At 27.5% G+C, this 13,360-nt stretch overlaps 3 protein-coding genes across 3 annotated transcripts; 2 read left to right on the top strand and 1 right to left on the bottom strand.

The window, feature by feature from the left end:
• Positions 1-780: 780 nt before the first annotated feature.
• LOC145939037 (cilia- and flagella-associated protein 300) lies at positions 781-2,399 on the bottom strand. The gene is made up of 6 exons (XM_083043069.1): positions 2,305-2,399; positions 2,060-2,141; positions 1,680-1,749; positions 1,411-1,583; positions 1,066-1,238; positions 781-982 (listed from the first exon to the last, which is right to left on the bottom strand). Exons 1-6 carry the CDS (start codon positions 2,397-2,399, stop codon positions 781-783), a joined length of 795 nt encoding a protein of 264 aa, XP_082899195.1.
• Positions 2,400-2,864: 465 nt separating this feature from the next.
• Alg9 (alpha-1,2-mannosyltransferase Alg9) lies at positions 2,865-7,869 on the top strand. The gene is made up of 12 exons (XM_083042107.1): positions 2,865-2,999; positions 3,542-3,680; positions 3,930-4,135; positions 4,254-4,367; positions 4,450-4,560; positions 4,638-4,920; positions 5,299-5,415; positions 5,651-5,864; positions 5,980-6,121; positions 6,262-6,391; positions 6,489-6,619; positions 6,718-7,869. Exons 1-12 carry the CDS (start codon positions 2,920-2,922, stop codon positions 6,851-6,853), a joined length of 1,803 nt encoding a protein of 600 aa, XP_082898233.1. The 5' UTR covers positions 2,865-2,919; the 3' UTR covers positions 6,854-7,869.
• On the top strand, positions 7,807-12,995 carry LOC145938450 (4'-phosphopantetheine phosphatase). The gene is given in 14 exon segments (XM_083042106.1): positions 7,807-7,976; positions 8,280-8,562; positions 8,742-8,925; positions 9,084-9,176; positions 9,470-9,617; positions 9,709-9,899; positions 10,079-10,353; positions 10,423-10,575; positions 10,893-10,980; positions 11,063-11,267; positions 11,394-11,551; positions 12,010-12,179; positions 12,411-12,678; positions 12,681-12,995. Coding segments are annotated over 14 exon segments (2,373 nt in total). The 5' UTR covers positions 7,807-7,864; the 3' UTR covers positions 12,726-12,995.
• Positions 12,996-13,360: the final 365 nt, after the last annotated feature.

Raw genomic sequence — 13,360 nt, 5'->3', positions numbered from 1 at the left:
TGAATACACACACACACACACACACATATATATATATATATATATATATATATATATATATATAACTTCTGTGAATATTAGGATGATATATTTTGCAAGAAATTATTTAATATGTGCAAGAAGGCAATAATAAAGTGAATATATACAGCAGAATTACGCAAAGAAATTTACAGTCTAAATGTTTTATTTATGTTTAATTTGACGAAATAAAATTCCCATTAAATGATATTGGTATATATAATGTAAATTAATTTAAATAAATTAAATCCCTGTAATAGTAGTTTATTTTTTTTATATAATTTTTGCAACAAATTTAATGGTTCGTGTATATAATTTATATATATATATAAAGTATATACATATATACACTATAGTGGCGTTCAATTAAACAAATAACTTTTTACACACATACAACAAAAAAATTGTATTTATATATAAATTAAATTATATATAGAAAAAATATAAAGACAATTAAGTAGATATATTAAGCTCACAATATATAATTAAATAAATTATCTTGTATGAAATACAAATAATATATATGATTATATATTGATATTCACACACACACACACACACATTGTCATAAATTATTTTTATATGAACTTTATGTGTTTCTAAAACTATATTATGCAAATTTTATTTGCTAGTAAATGTACTATCGATCAAATATTCAAATATATTATCTAATGAATTAAGAAAATATGCTTAAGAAGATGAATAAATAAGTATAATATTTATATGATAGAACGATATATATATAATATAATATAATCAGAGTCAGTCCACAGGACAATACCCTCCATATTGATGCACAAAAGATGTAATTTCGCGAGAATTAGCATCTATCAATAGGAAGGCAAAATTTTGTCTTTTACTAGAATCAGATGGAAAGTAATCTTGACCTTTGCTATCCTTAGCAATTACTTCTAATACCAAAATACTTACGACTAAATCATTTGAAGTACTTTGTTTCTGCACCCTAGAAGAAATGCAGCGTTAAATTTCCTATCGTTCTACATTTCGTTGAAAACAAATTTAATATAAATATATTCTGATAAGAACCTTATAAGATCCTTATAAATACTTTTAGTAACATCTAGGTATGGCTCTAATGTATTCTCAAATTGGCATAGTATTCCGCCAAGAATGAGCATTTGAAAAATTCGAAAAACAAATTCATTTCTTTCTTCTTCTGAATACAAATTATATTTTTCCGATTCCTCGTCTAAAAGCATCTAAATAAGAATAATAGGTGCATTAAAAATTTCTAGCATATAAACGCACATCTTAGAATTTGCAGATTATTTACACGCATTTCGATAAAATTTCTAACTTTAAATATTTTCATTAAACAATTTGAAATATTACAATAATACAGAGCTTATATTTTTAATGAAAGTATCTTACACCACGTAAATTATCAGATACCACAAAATCCTCTACTTGCATATCAAATCTTTTACAAATCGTTCCTGAACTATACGTTATCCCATTATCTGGATCCTTCAGTTTATTAAAGAAAGACATACTTAAAACGGAACATGGTACTTGCTTTATCTCCACGTTCGATGCTCGTATGCCTAGCGGCAAAAATGTTTTTTATTTGGCTAATTTTATTCATAAAAAAGGCTAAAGGTTATAACAAATTTTTACTAAAAATTACAAATATATGATACCTTGCTTTACCCAAGCGTTTCCCTGTTTAGACAGTAACACTTTTGCAACGGAATCGTCTTTAAAAAACGCCTACAAATTTAATTATGAATTTAAATAAAGATTATAAATTACATAGACAAATTGTTGAATAATTATACTATTTTTTTATATTTTTGTTTATTCAATTAGTTATATATAATTATTAGTAAGTTAATTTTAAATCTTTTGTACACAATAGAAAGATTAATTTTTATATCCATATTCTGTTTTAATTGAAGAAAATTCGATTTTGATTTTTTATTAAAATATCGATCTACATTTAATTGCATCTAGTTATGATTTAATTAAAAAATTGTTATTTTCGTTTATTCACAAACGAAACATAAATATAATAACTTACATCAGCCAGCTGATATTTGTGATACTGTTGAAATGATTCGTTGAACGAAAAATTCTGAATGACAAAATTTCCTTTCAAACCCCTAAATAAAATAATTTTTTATACACATTTAAAAATAATTATCATTATTTATTTATCGAGAGAATAAAAAGTGCCCACTATAATAATAATTAAAAAATTAAACATCTACACGTGATGTAAAAATCGTATTATACTAAAATAAAATAAATATATTTTAATGTTACCATTTGCAAAGATACTCTTGTGTATTTCTGTCGTTAAATAAGACATAATTTTTCTGATTCAATGGTACGAATGTAAATTTCGGATCAATCTCCATTTTTACATATATATAGTCATCAGAGTGTTTATTATCTCTATGGAAATAACAAATGTTTACGCACGCGCATACAACTTTTATCAAATACTTATAATTTTAAAATAATATGAAACAATATTTAATTATCAATGTTGTTTAAAATGTATGAATTGTAAAAAAATTTAAATTTAAATGGATGACATGGAGGAAGAGAGCTCTTTCTTTGTCAGTATATCTTTGTCTTGTTAAAAAAAAAAGCATAATTTTGCAAAATAATATTCGATGAAAGATTTTAATTATGGTTTCGATTATATTTTCTTGTATTGATTTTTAAATTTGATAAGTATATATTTTAGCAATGTGGTCTCAGTAGATTATAGCTGAATTCCGTAAATGCACGCATTTTCTATAATATACGTGACGTGTACTATAGATAAATGCGCGCATATGCGCTTTACGGAATCCAGCCAATAGTAGAGAGAAGAGTGAGAGAGCAAAAGTAAATAGTATAGTGGATAATAAATAAGGTCCGCGAAAGATCATGGCGCCTAATCAACGTCAGCGACAGCTCGTTTTGTCGAAGAAAGAATTGAAAAAAATCAATGGAAGAAGATTCTCAAAGTATATAAAATGTTCTCCCCCTTTCCCTTTTCCTGTTCCCTAGACAGTTTCATAAATATTTCTGGTGCGTGAAATTCGTTTCATCAACTCACATACCGGTTAACCTGTCAGTGACGCATTGGAAACACTGGACAACAAATATTATGCAACTTCTTCGTGATATTCATGTTAATTTTTTATTAATTTTAGTTTTACTTTGATTAATTTTAATTTAATTTTAATTTTACATTATATTTGGTATTATTTAAAAAATTTTTGTAATTCAAGATATGTGAGTTCATGAATTTTAAAATAGTAAAAAAGATCCTACATTCTGCATATTTATTTGGTTTATATTTTTTCCATTAATTATTGCAGACAATGTTGTATTCAGAAAGATAAATTATATACATTCTTATAGTATTATTTTTTAAAATAATTATAATTTTGCAAGCCTCAATTATAAAACAAAATCCTGTCGAGGAATCATACTGTAAATAATGCTAGTTAAAATATGAAAGTAAAAGAAGTATGAAGCAAAGAATTAAACAAATACATTTCAGGCCAGAAGAATCTTCCGATGTGGGACTTATTTATCCTGGTTATGATACAGCTTTCAAACTGTTACTATCGGCAAGATTTTGCTCCGCTATATGGAGTCACATAACAGATTGTGATGAAACATACAATTACTGGGAACCGGTGAATTTATAATATTATTTAATCTTATGAATATAAATATTTTAGACTTTTAAAAATTATTATTTTTTTAATTATACATTCTTTGTTGCATCTAAAGTTGTGATTTCCATTTTAATCAAAATATAAAAGATATTGAGACAGTTAATTCTTTCAAAAAATATGTGTATCATAAATTTTATTCTTTAATTTTTTATATCATATACTTTTATGCAATAACATGCATTTATATTATCTTCTGAATTGTCTTAGAGTCATTACTTGCTCTATGGAACAGGCCAGCAAACATGGGAATATAGTCCTGAATATGCCTTACGTTCATATATGTATCTATTAATTCACATGGTACCAGCAAAAGTTTATCATTACTTATTGGAACCAAATCCTGTATTAGTTTTCTACTTTATACGATGCTTCCTGTCAGTGGGTTGTGCATTATCTGAAGTGTACTTTTACAAGTATGTTTTGTTTTTTTATAAAACTATCTTTAATAGATAATATCTATATTTTGTATAAGTTATAATTGATGCAAATCTTAGTTTTATTCTATGACTTGTAATCTCTTATATTTTCCAGAAATGTCTGTCGCGAATTTGGAGTTCATGTAGCGAGGCTTACATTAGCATTTCTTACTCTTAGCTCTGGGATGTATATTTCCAGTGCTGCATTTTTACCATCGTCTTTTTCAATGTGAGCATAACTTTTATACAGCAAGAAATTATATATTATCTATTATATTATATTCAACTATATTATATTAATGTTTTCACAGGTATTTAAGTACTGTCGCCATAGCAGCTTGGTATGCTCGCCAGTATGAATTGGCTATTTTTGCTACAGCCATTTCTTCGTTACTTGGATGGCCATTTGCAGCTTTACTAGGGTAATTTGTATATGTAATGTAAACACTACATATTATAGATAGAATGAAAAATTTATTTTCTTTATTTTACTTTCTAGACTTCCTATTGCTGTTGAAATATTAATACACAGGCGAGAATGGAGTAAATTTATAAAGTGGGTTGTTATATCCGCTGTTGTAATTGGAATACCAATGGTGTGGGTGGATTCCTTATACTTTGGCAAATTTGTCGCCGCACCATTAAATATAATATTGTACAATGTTTTCACCAATCATGGACCTAATCTTTATGGCACTGAACCGTTCAGTTATTACATCGTCAATGGATTTTTGAATTTCAACTTTGTCTTTATTGGCGCATTATTTGCACCCTTGGGTTTAGTAAGAATTTTGATAGTATATTCATATTTTGCATATACAGGATACCTTAGAAGTCGCGCATTTTCTGTACACAGATATTCTTTAGCAAATTTTAATTAATATTTTCTCTTAAGTCGAAAGATTTGAATACTATATTTTTTCAGAATTCTTTTACTATTATTATTATTTTTATATCTTTCACTATTAAAATCTTGACTAAATCAAATTAAATTTCAAATTGACACAATCGAATAAGCAAAATATTAATTATTTGCATCTTTAAAATTTGTATTTAAATCGTTTACTGAACGAAAGTGCGCGACAGTTACAACATCCTTATATAACGTGTAATATATTTTGGCAGTATTTTAAAATTTTATTCTGTGTTATATGTTATAGTTTTTAGTATGGTTGATCGTGCCGGCGCGACCAAGAGATCGTTTATGCCTTTCTTATTGGTATTCGCTAGCGCCTTTATATCTATGGATTTTCGTGTTCTTCCTTCAACCACACAAAGTATGTATAAAAAATAATATTGATAGTATATTACATTATTAACAGAAGAATAAATATATTTAACAACGTATTTCTGCATTCTTGAAAAGTATTAAAATTTTTTTTATTGTTTGCAATGTTTAAATTGTTCAAATGTGTGTGCTTCTATTACCTAATATTACCTAATAATATATAACAAATGCATTGACCTATGAAACAGAAAATGGTGAAATTGACGAGATGAATGTGTCAACAGGAGGAACGCTTCTTGTTTCCAGTATATCCTCTGATTTGTTTGGCAGGCGCTATAGCAGTGGATACCGTACAGAAGTTATACTTTTTTCTTAGAACGAAATTCAATTCGTCGCATATCAGTTGCCACTACTTACAATATACTACACACATTACCATTTTGGCGATACTAATATGTGGCCTCTTGGGATTGTCAAGATCGTTAGCGATTTATAAAGGTTTTATATTTTATATATTTTATAATATATTTTTTATATATTTAAATAACAATTTATATGCCTAATCATTTATATAGTTTATACTATTTTTTATATAGTTTATTTATTATATTAGGATATTATGCTCCTATGGAAATTATGTTTGAAGCTAACAAGCTTGGAACAGAAGGCGAAGTACCTAACGACGTTAATATAAACTTTTGTATTGGAAAAGAGTGGCATCGTTTTCCAAACAGTTTTTTCTTTCCATCCAACAAGTGAGTGCAAAATTTATAGCTCGGAATTAATTAAGGAATATATTCCTTCTACATATTACTGCACTGATACATTTTGTATTAATTTAATATGATTGCATTATTCTTATATAATAATGTTAAACTATTTTTTTTTTTTTTAGTTGGAAGTTACAATATTTGAAGTCCGAATTTAAAGGACAATTACCACAACCTTTTCTAGATCATGAAAACGCAACAAGTATAATTCAAGCACATTTTAATGATATGAATAAAGAGGAATCATCACGCTATGTAAGTACTTATTTTATGACAAGATATCAAATTATTAAATTTTATAATTATATCAATTCTCTTTATCAATATTTTTTTCTTTCTCTTTTGCTTTCAGTTTAATTTAGATAGGTGCCATTTTCTATTGGATCTGGATATAGGAACTGAAACAACTTTAGAACCGAATTATTCCCACCTAAGTAATCATTTTACTATTGTAAAATCTTCTAAATTCCTAGATGCATCAAAGTAAGTTTAAAAATTGTATTCATATATTCAATATATGTTAACAGTAATTAGGAATATTCTTTCATATCTAATATAATCTGTTATTATTTATGTTACAGGTCGCATCCACTTTTTAGAGCTTTCTATATTCCATTTGTATCACATAAATTTTGTACATATGGTTCATATAATTTATTACAAAGTAACAAGTTTAAATTGCTGTTCTTAAAGCAGAAAAATTCTAAGCTTTCTTAAGCAAAAGACAGAATTTAATCAGAAGTGATTTTTTCTGATTAAATTGTTATTTTCTGATTAAGTATATTTAATAATATACATGTTACTTACATACATAAAGATAAATCAATTTAAGTTAAAAATTTTGACCCAAAATTTTATTTAAAATTTGTAAATGACTTTTCAAACTTTTCAAAAACAACTTTTGCAGTGTCACATTTATAATCTGCATGTAGCTTTGTAAATCTTTTAAGTTTTTGAACTCTATAGATATGTTTGGATTTCATAGTATTTTTAAAAATATGAGTGCAATAAGTCAATAGATAATACCAAGAGTAATATGGAGCATGTAATATATATGTTGTAATTGTAAGAAATTGTTATTATATATAAGATATGATATTAATTACAATTGTAAATTGAAAAATCATTAATATTAGTATCGATATCTGTAAATATATATTATATATGCGCGAGTAATGTATATATTATATTATAAAAACATCAGTAATTACACCTATGAGCACAAATTTAATTCTACAATTAAAATATCAATAATCATAATGTTTCAGAAGATACCTATAATATGTATAAACGTAGAACCTAAGGTTAAATTTATATTATCTCTCTAATATAAATGAACGCCTAGAGAAATAAATAAATCTATGAAGAATATAGTCAAATATACGTCAACTTATCGGACCTAACACCTAACTGACCCAACTAACCTTGACGAAAACTAAAATGTATACACTGTATTCCGCATGCGCAACACATGAGTAAACGAGTAATTGGTGTACCGAGTAAAAACGAGAAAGAGCGAAACTCCCTCTCTCACCCGCTCACCTAGAATCAGATGTTTATATCGGCTACATAAATCAGAGCATCTTATCTAGCACCTGATCCTCACGCGTCGATCATGTAGCTGTAGGTATACAATCACCCACCTGCCAGTCGTTAAATACGCGTGGACCGTCAAGTGTGTGTCAATCACGCTGGGAGACTCGACGTACTTTGGTCTGTAATACAGAAATGGCAACGGAGATCGACGGCGAGCATTCGCATCCGCAATGCATCAAATTGCCGCCGGCCGTCGAGGTGTTTGCCAATCTAAAAAATGCGCAAACCTTCGCCATAGACATCGGTATGTTATACAATCGGAGCCCCAAATATAGTTCTTTCCGAATAGCATCTTCAGCTTGGCCTAACATTAGTTCTTGCTGATTATCATCACCTTATAAACTGTCACGAAATAAATCTAATTATCTTCTACATCCACGTTTACATAATATCTATTATGTTAATATATTTGTGTATCAAATGCATGACTAATTTCGAATTGCCCTTATGCAATTATCAGTTGCTTTACTGTGCAAAGAGAAAAGTAAATATTTTCATACTATATGTTTTTTAAATTTAATATGTGTTATTGCATATTTTATTTCAGGATTGTCATTAACGAAAATTGCCTATTATTCAACGATAAGTTATCGCAAGGCACTTTATGAGGATGCAGAAGGTTTAGGAAATAGTGGAGAACGAGCATACAAAGTATTTGAGGGTAGCAGACTGCACTTTGTTAAGTTTGAGACAAGATATATTGAGAATTGCTTAGACTTTGTTAAGAAGAATTTGGTAGATGTCGAACGCTTTCATGGAAAAAGTATTAAAGTAACTGGAGGTGGAGCATTTAAATATACTCCTTTACTGCAAGAGAAATTAGGATTATTGTAAGTATTTTTATATTGTAAATTTTTCTTAATCTGCAAAATTATAAATATATTAAAAATAAATTTAAAAAATAATATCTCCTTAGATGTAATATTTAATTTTATATTGTTGAACTTGAAATACACAACATGTGTAATTCTCAAGCTCATGTTTACTAACTGATAAGATAAAATTTCAGAGTTGACAAGGAGGATGAGATAGATTGTCTGATAAAAGGATGTAATTTCTTACTTAAAAATATACCATGTGAAGCTTTTGAGTTTCATCGTCATGCAAATCCAGAGTATAAATTTCAAAAAGCTGAACCTAACATATTTCCATATTTGCTAGTTAATGTTGGCAGTGGCGTCAGTATTCTTAAAGTAAATAAATGAATATTTATATAATTATAAATATATTTAGAATATTATATATATATTATATAATATATTTATAATTATAATATTTATATATTATATAATAAGTTTCTGTTTATAGTAAATAAATGAACCTTTTTTAAGAATTTTTAAAATTTTTATAGGTAGAGTCAGATAAAGTATTTGAAAGAGTCGGGGGTACAGCTACAGGAGGAGGTACATTTTGGGGATTAGGGTCACTATTGACAAAAAGAAAGGTATAGAATTTATAAAAAAAAATGTTCTTAGATTACACCTATTATTTCTTTTTACTAGTGTTAAACAATTGCAAATACATTGATCAATGTATTATTTAAGTTTTTTTTTTTTTTTTTTTTTTTTTTAATTTAACTTTACTGTCTAAATCTGTTTGAAGTGAAATTTTATGATAAAATGAATTGTTTCACATTATATGAAAGGATTCTGCTCCATCTTAGTACTCCATTGAGTCATGTGAATTATATATATAGAGATATGTATTAAAACAATGACTTTAAAAACACCCTGCTAGGGCTTTGATGAATTGCTGCAACTTGCAGAACGAGGGGATCACCGCAATGTAGATATGTTAGTGAAAGATATTTATGGAGGCGATTATTCCTCCCAAGGTTTACCTGGAGAGCTTATTGCAGCATCTTTTGGCAAGGCAGTGGCTTGTGGTAATTATTAATTTTTAGTTTAAAAAGAACTAAAATATGCATATTAGTATATTTAAATATATATTAATTATATTAACATATAACATTTCAGGACAGCCAAAATTTTCTGAAGCTGATCTCGCAAGGAGTTTATTGCTCACCATTAGCAATGATATTGGGCACATTGCTAGTTTATATGCAACTGTATACAATATGGACAGAGTTTATTTTGGTGGTTATTTTCTTCGTAACCATCCACTATCAATGCATACTATTTCATACTCCATCAAATATTGGTCTCACGTTAGTCTCTACATTTGTTTCTCTCTATGCTTTACAATGTTTTTTTCTTTTTTTTTAATTATATCTTTTTTAATCGAATTGTGTTTACATAATTAGCAAAAAATCAAAGTAAAATGCAGGCTCTTTGTAAACTATATGTTTCTATATATTTATGTTGCTGTCACATATCCATTATCTAGGGTAAGGTAAAGCCTCTCTTTCTTCGCCATGAAGGTTACCTTGGTGCAATTGGAGCATATTTGTATGGCACTGAACAGTCAGACAAATACAGCTGGTTGGAAAATTATGCCGGATCATCGGGTTTTAAAGATTCCGTGCCAACTGATCTTGGAATGAAGATTGATCAATTGGAAATTGATCAAGCAGAATATGCTGTTACATTCTGTCCATTATTGAAAGATCCTGCATCTTACAATCCTGATACTACAGATCTCGCTCAGGATAAGGAGGCCAGGTGAGATTTTTCGTTTAATTATTTTTAAAAATTATGCAAACGTAAATAATTAAATATTTATGCTTATAGAGATTATTGGCTGCAATGTTTTGAAGAATCAGTAGATAAATTTGTGTCAAGAGCTATTCACAGTCAACCGCATAGTCCGACAGCAAAGGATAGAGGATCAAAACTTAAGGAGAAGTACATTAATAGGTTACATTATCTCCATACGCAACCAGTGTAAGTTTTCCATCACTGATGAAAAACGTTAATAATAAATCAATTATCCAACTAATGGAAAAATGGGCTATTAAGAACTGTAACTGGAGAAAGACTTGTCGCGATTAAATCATCGTGGAGAAATTGCTGATATTATTGAAGGTCGTATGCACTGTTTCAGCTTGAGTGGAAAAAAAAGAATCTGCGCTTTGTTAACCGCGCCTGGCTCTTAATAGCTCATTTTTCTGGATATTCAGTATCAGAGTCATAAATTAATTACATATAAATATATACGTATATTTATATGCGAACTAAATTGTATAATTTTTATCTTACAGTGCATATGGGGCACTTACAGTTAGAATATTATTGGATACTATTGAGCATTGCATGAAAGAGTTTGATTTTCCGGATCCATATTTACATGTAGGTGATTTCTGTTTTTCAATATTTTTCAAATTATTGAACCACAAAATTTATGTATTATATTCTATTGTCTTATTTATAGCAAAAAAGAAAAGAGAACGAGGAAGCATTGAGGCATCTACACGATCGCATAACGGCTCTAGATAAGTTAGAAGGTGTAGAAAAGATAAGAGCTTTAATCCTCGGCGTTCTGAGTGGTAATATATTTGATTGGGGTGCAAAAGATGTTGCAAAACTATTGGAAACCGATGATTTTGGCTTTAAAGAAGCTCAAGCAAAAATTCCGGGTAAACTATTATTATTAAATAAAAAATCAGTACTGCAATTTCTCTTGGCTACTACAAAATGTACATTCCAATAAATTTTTTTTGTTATTTTAATAAAATTCTAAAAATATTTTGTTATTAAAACAGGTAGACCATGGTTAGAGGATAATTTAGATGATTGGATATATAGATTACAGAATGAACAGCCTCACAAATGCGCAGCCGTTTTTATAGACAACAGTGGCGTAGATATAATTCTTGGAATTTTGCCATTTGCGCGAGATTTATTACAACGAGGAACAAAAGTTAGTTCTATTGACATTAATGGCATCACTGAGAGAATTTTCTCTTAGAATTTACCCTGAAAATCATGGTAATCGTGGGACAATATAGTATGGAAAGAATTATATGAGAATTTCTCTGATTAATATTTATTACAATAATAATAATATCTATCACCAAATATAAAATATGTTTAATTTTACTAAACTGCAATAAAATTAATCAAACATATTTTATATTTTATTGTGATAGATATTATTTTTATTGTGATAAATAATCAGAGAAATTCTCATAAAATTCTTTCCATACTATATATTGTCCAACGATTACCATGATTTTCAGGGTAAATTCTAAGAGAAAATTCTCTCTGTGTACTTGTATCAAACTTTTTGAAAATGTCATTTAGAAATCAATTTATTAAATAATTAATAAAAAAATTATTTTTTATTATGTTAAAATTGTTTTTTTAATATATTTTTAGGTAATATTGTGCGCTAATTCTTTGCCAGCTCTGAATGATGTAACATATCCCGAGTTGGTTGTAACATTACGGGATGCCGCAAAAATTTGTAATGTTATCAAACAGGCTCTAGAAGATAATACACTTATTGCCATGGAAACTGCGCAAGCAGGTCCTTGTCTAGATCTCAGGTATGTTTCAAATGTAAAATATCTTAGCACTACAATTATAGGCAATTCTATATTTTGCTGATAATAAAAAAAAAAGCTATTTTATATTTTTTTTATGTTTCTTTATATATTTCTATACTTTCATAGAACTTTTGTAATATTCATTAAAATTTTAATATTAATAACTATTATAATTAATATTTCTAATTAATATTTAATATTAATATAATATTATTTTTAATCATTCAATAGTCGCCTGAATTTGGATTTATGCCTTGCGATGGTGAAGCATAATGTGGATCTTATAGTTATCGAGGGCATGGGTAGAACATTACATACAAATTTTCACGCCAAAATGACGTGCGAGTGTCTAAAGTTAGCTGTTATAAAAAATCGATGGTTAGCGCTTCGTTTAGGTGGTGATATGTATGCTGTGATATGCAAATATGAGCAACCATCGAAAACTAAGATTTATGATATTGGAGTAAAACCGGAAGCGATAAAAGACGGTTGTCCATCAAAATGTACAGGACAGACAACGGAAAATTGCAAATGCGACAATTCTAACAATAGAAATACAAGTAAAGTGTCAATGTAAAATAAGCAATACACAATTATTTCTAGATTAGTAATAAAATATATGACACATTGCCTTCCTTAAAAAAAAAAAGAGAGACAAATTAAAGACAAAGTTGTATGTGCAAATACGCTTAAAAATATTAAGTCTACACTGATGTTAGGAAACAAACATACAGATGGAATATCGTAAGATTTGTCAGATAATCATGATCGTGCAATATAAGACATTATTCAATATAAAATAATTTTATTAAATAAAATTATAATATTATAAAAAATTATAATAAATTATAATATTATAATATTATTATATTATTATATTAATTTTATTATATTATTATATTAATTTTATTATATTATTATATTAATTTTATTTAATAATTTTATTAAATCACGATCTGTTAATGAAGTTTGCTTTTTTAATTTTTTATTACATTTTAATTATCATATGTTTGTTTCAACTATATTCAATATATATTTGTTGTATTGACACATTGTCTTTATTGACAACTTGTATTATATTATTAGTCTTATTATTTTCAAAAAGCCTATTATAGTATTAACATCCAAATTTTAGTTTTTTAACTAAATTTTTAGTAAGTTGTGAGATCTGAACTTTTATA

Source organism: Prenolepis imparis, unplaced genomic scaffold, assembly GCF_030444845.1.
Source record: "Prenolepis imparis isolate NDT839.2.m4 unplaced genomic scaffold, iyPreImpa1.0 SCAF_7, whole genome shotgun sequence".
NCBI classification, from domain to species: Eukaryota; Metazoa; Arthropoda; class Insecta; order Hymenoptera; family Formicidae; genus Prenolepis; species Prenolepis imparis.
Note: the sequence above shows the minus strand (reverse complement) of the source record. Positions and strands in the feature narration are given on the sequence as shown.

Excerpts from the sequence above, each read along its gene's own strand:
- LOC145939037 (XM_083043069.1), bottom strand. The coding sequence starts at position 2,399 with ATGGAGATTGATCCGAAATTTACATTCGTACCATTGAATCAGAAAAAT. Across the intron at positions 1,750-2,059 it reads ACAAATATCAGCTGGCTGAT|GCGTTTTTTAAAGACGATTC; the intron begins GTAAGTTATTAT and ends TTAAATTTGTAG. Across the intron at positions 1,239-1,410 it reads TATCTGATAATTTACGTGGT|ATGCTTTTAGACGAGGAATC; the intron begins GTAAGATACTTT and ends ATTCTTATTTAG.
- Alg9 (XM_083042107.1), top strand. The coding sequence starts at position 2,920 with ATGGCGCCTAATCAACGTCAGCGACAGCTCGTTTTGTCGAAGAAAGAA. Across the intron at positions 4,561-4,637 it reads CCATTTGCAGCTTTACTAGG|ACTTCCTATTGCTGTTGAAA; the intron begins GTAATTTGTATA and ends TTTACTTTCTAG. Across the intron at positions 6,392-6,488 it reads AAGAGGAATCATCACGCTAT|TTTAATTTAGATAGGTGCCA; the intron begins GTAAGTACTTAT and ends TTTTGCTTTCAG.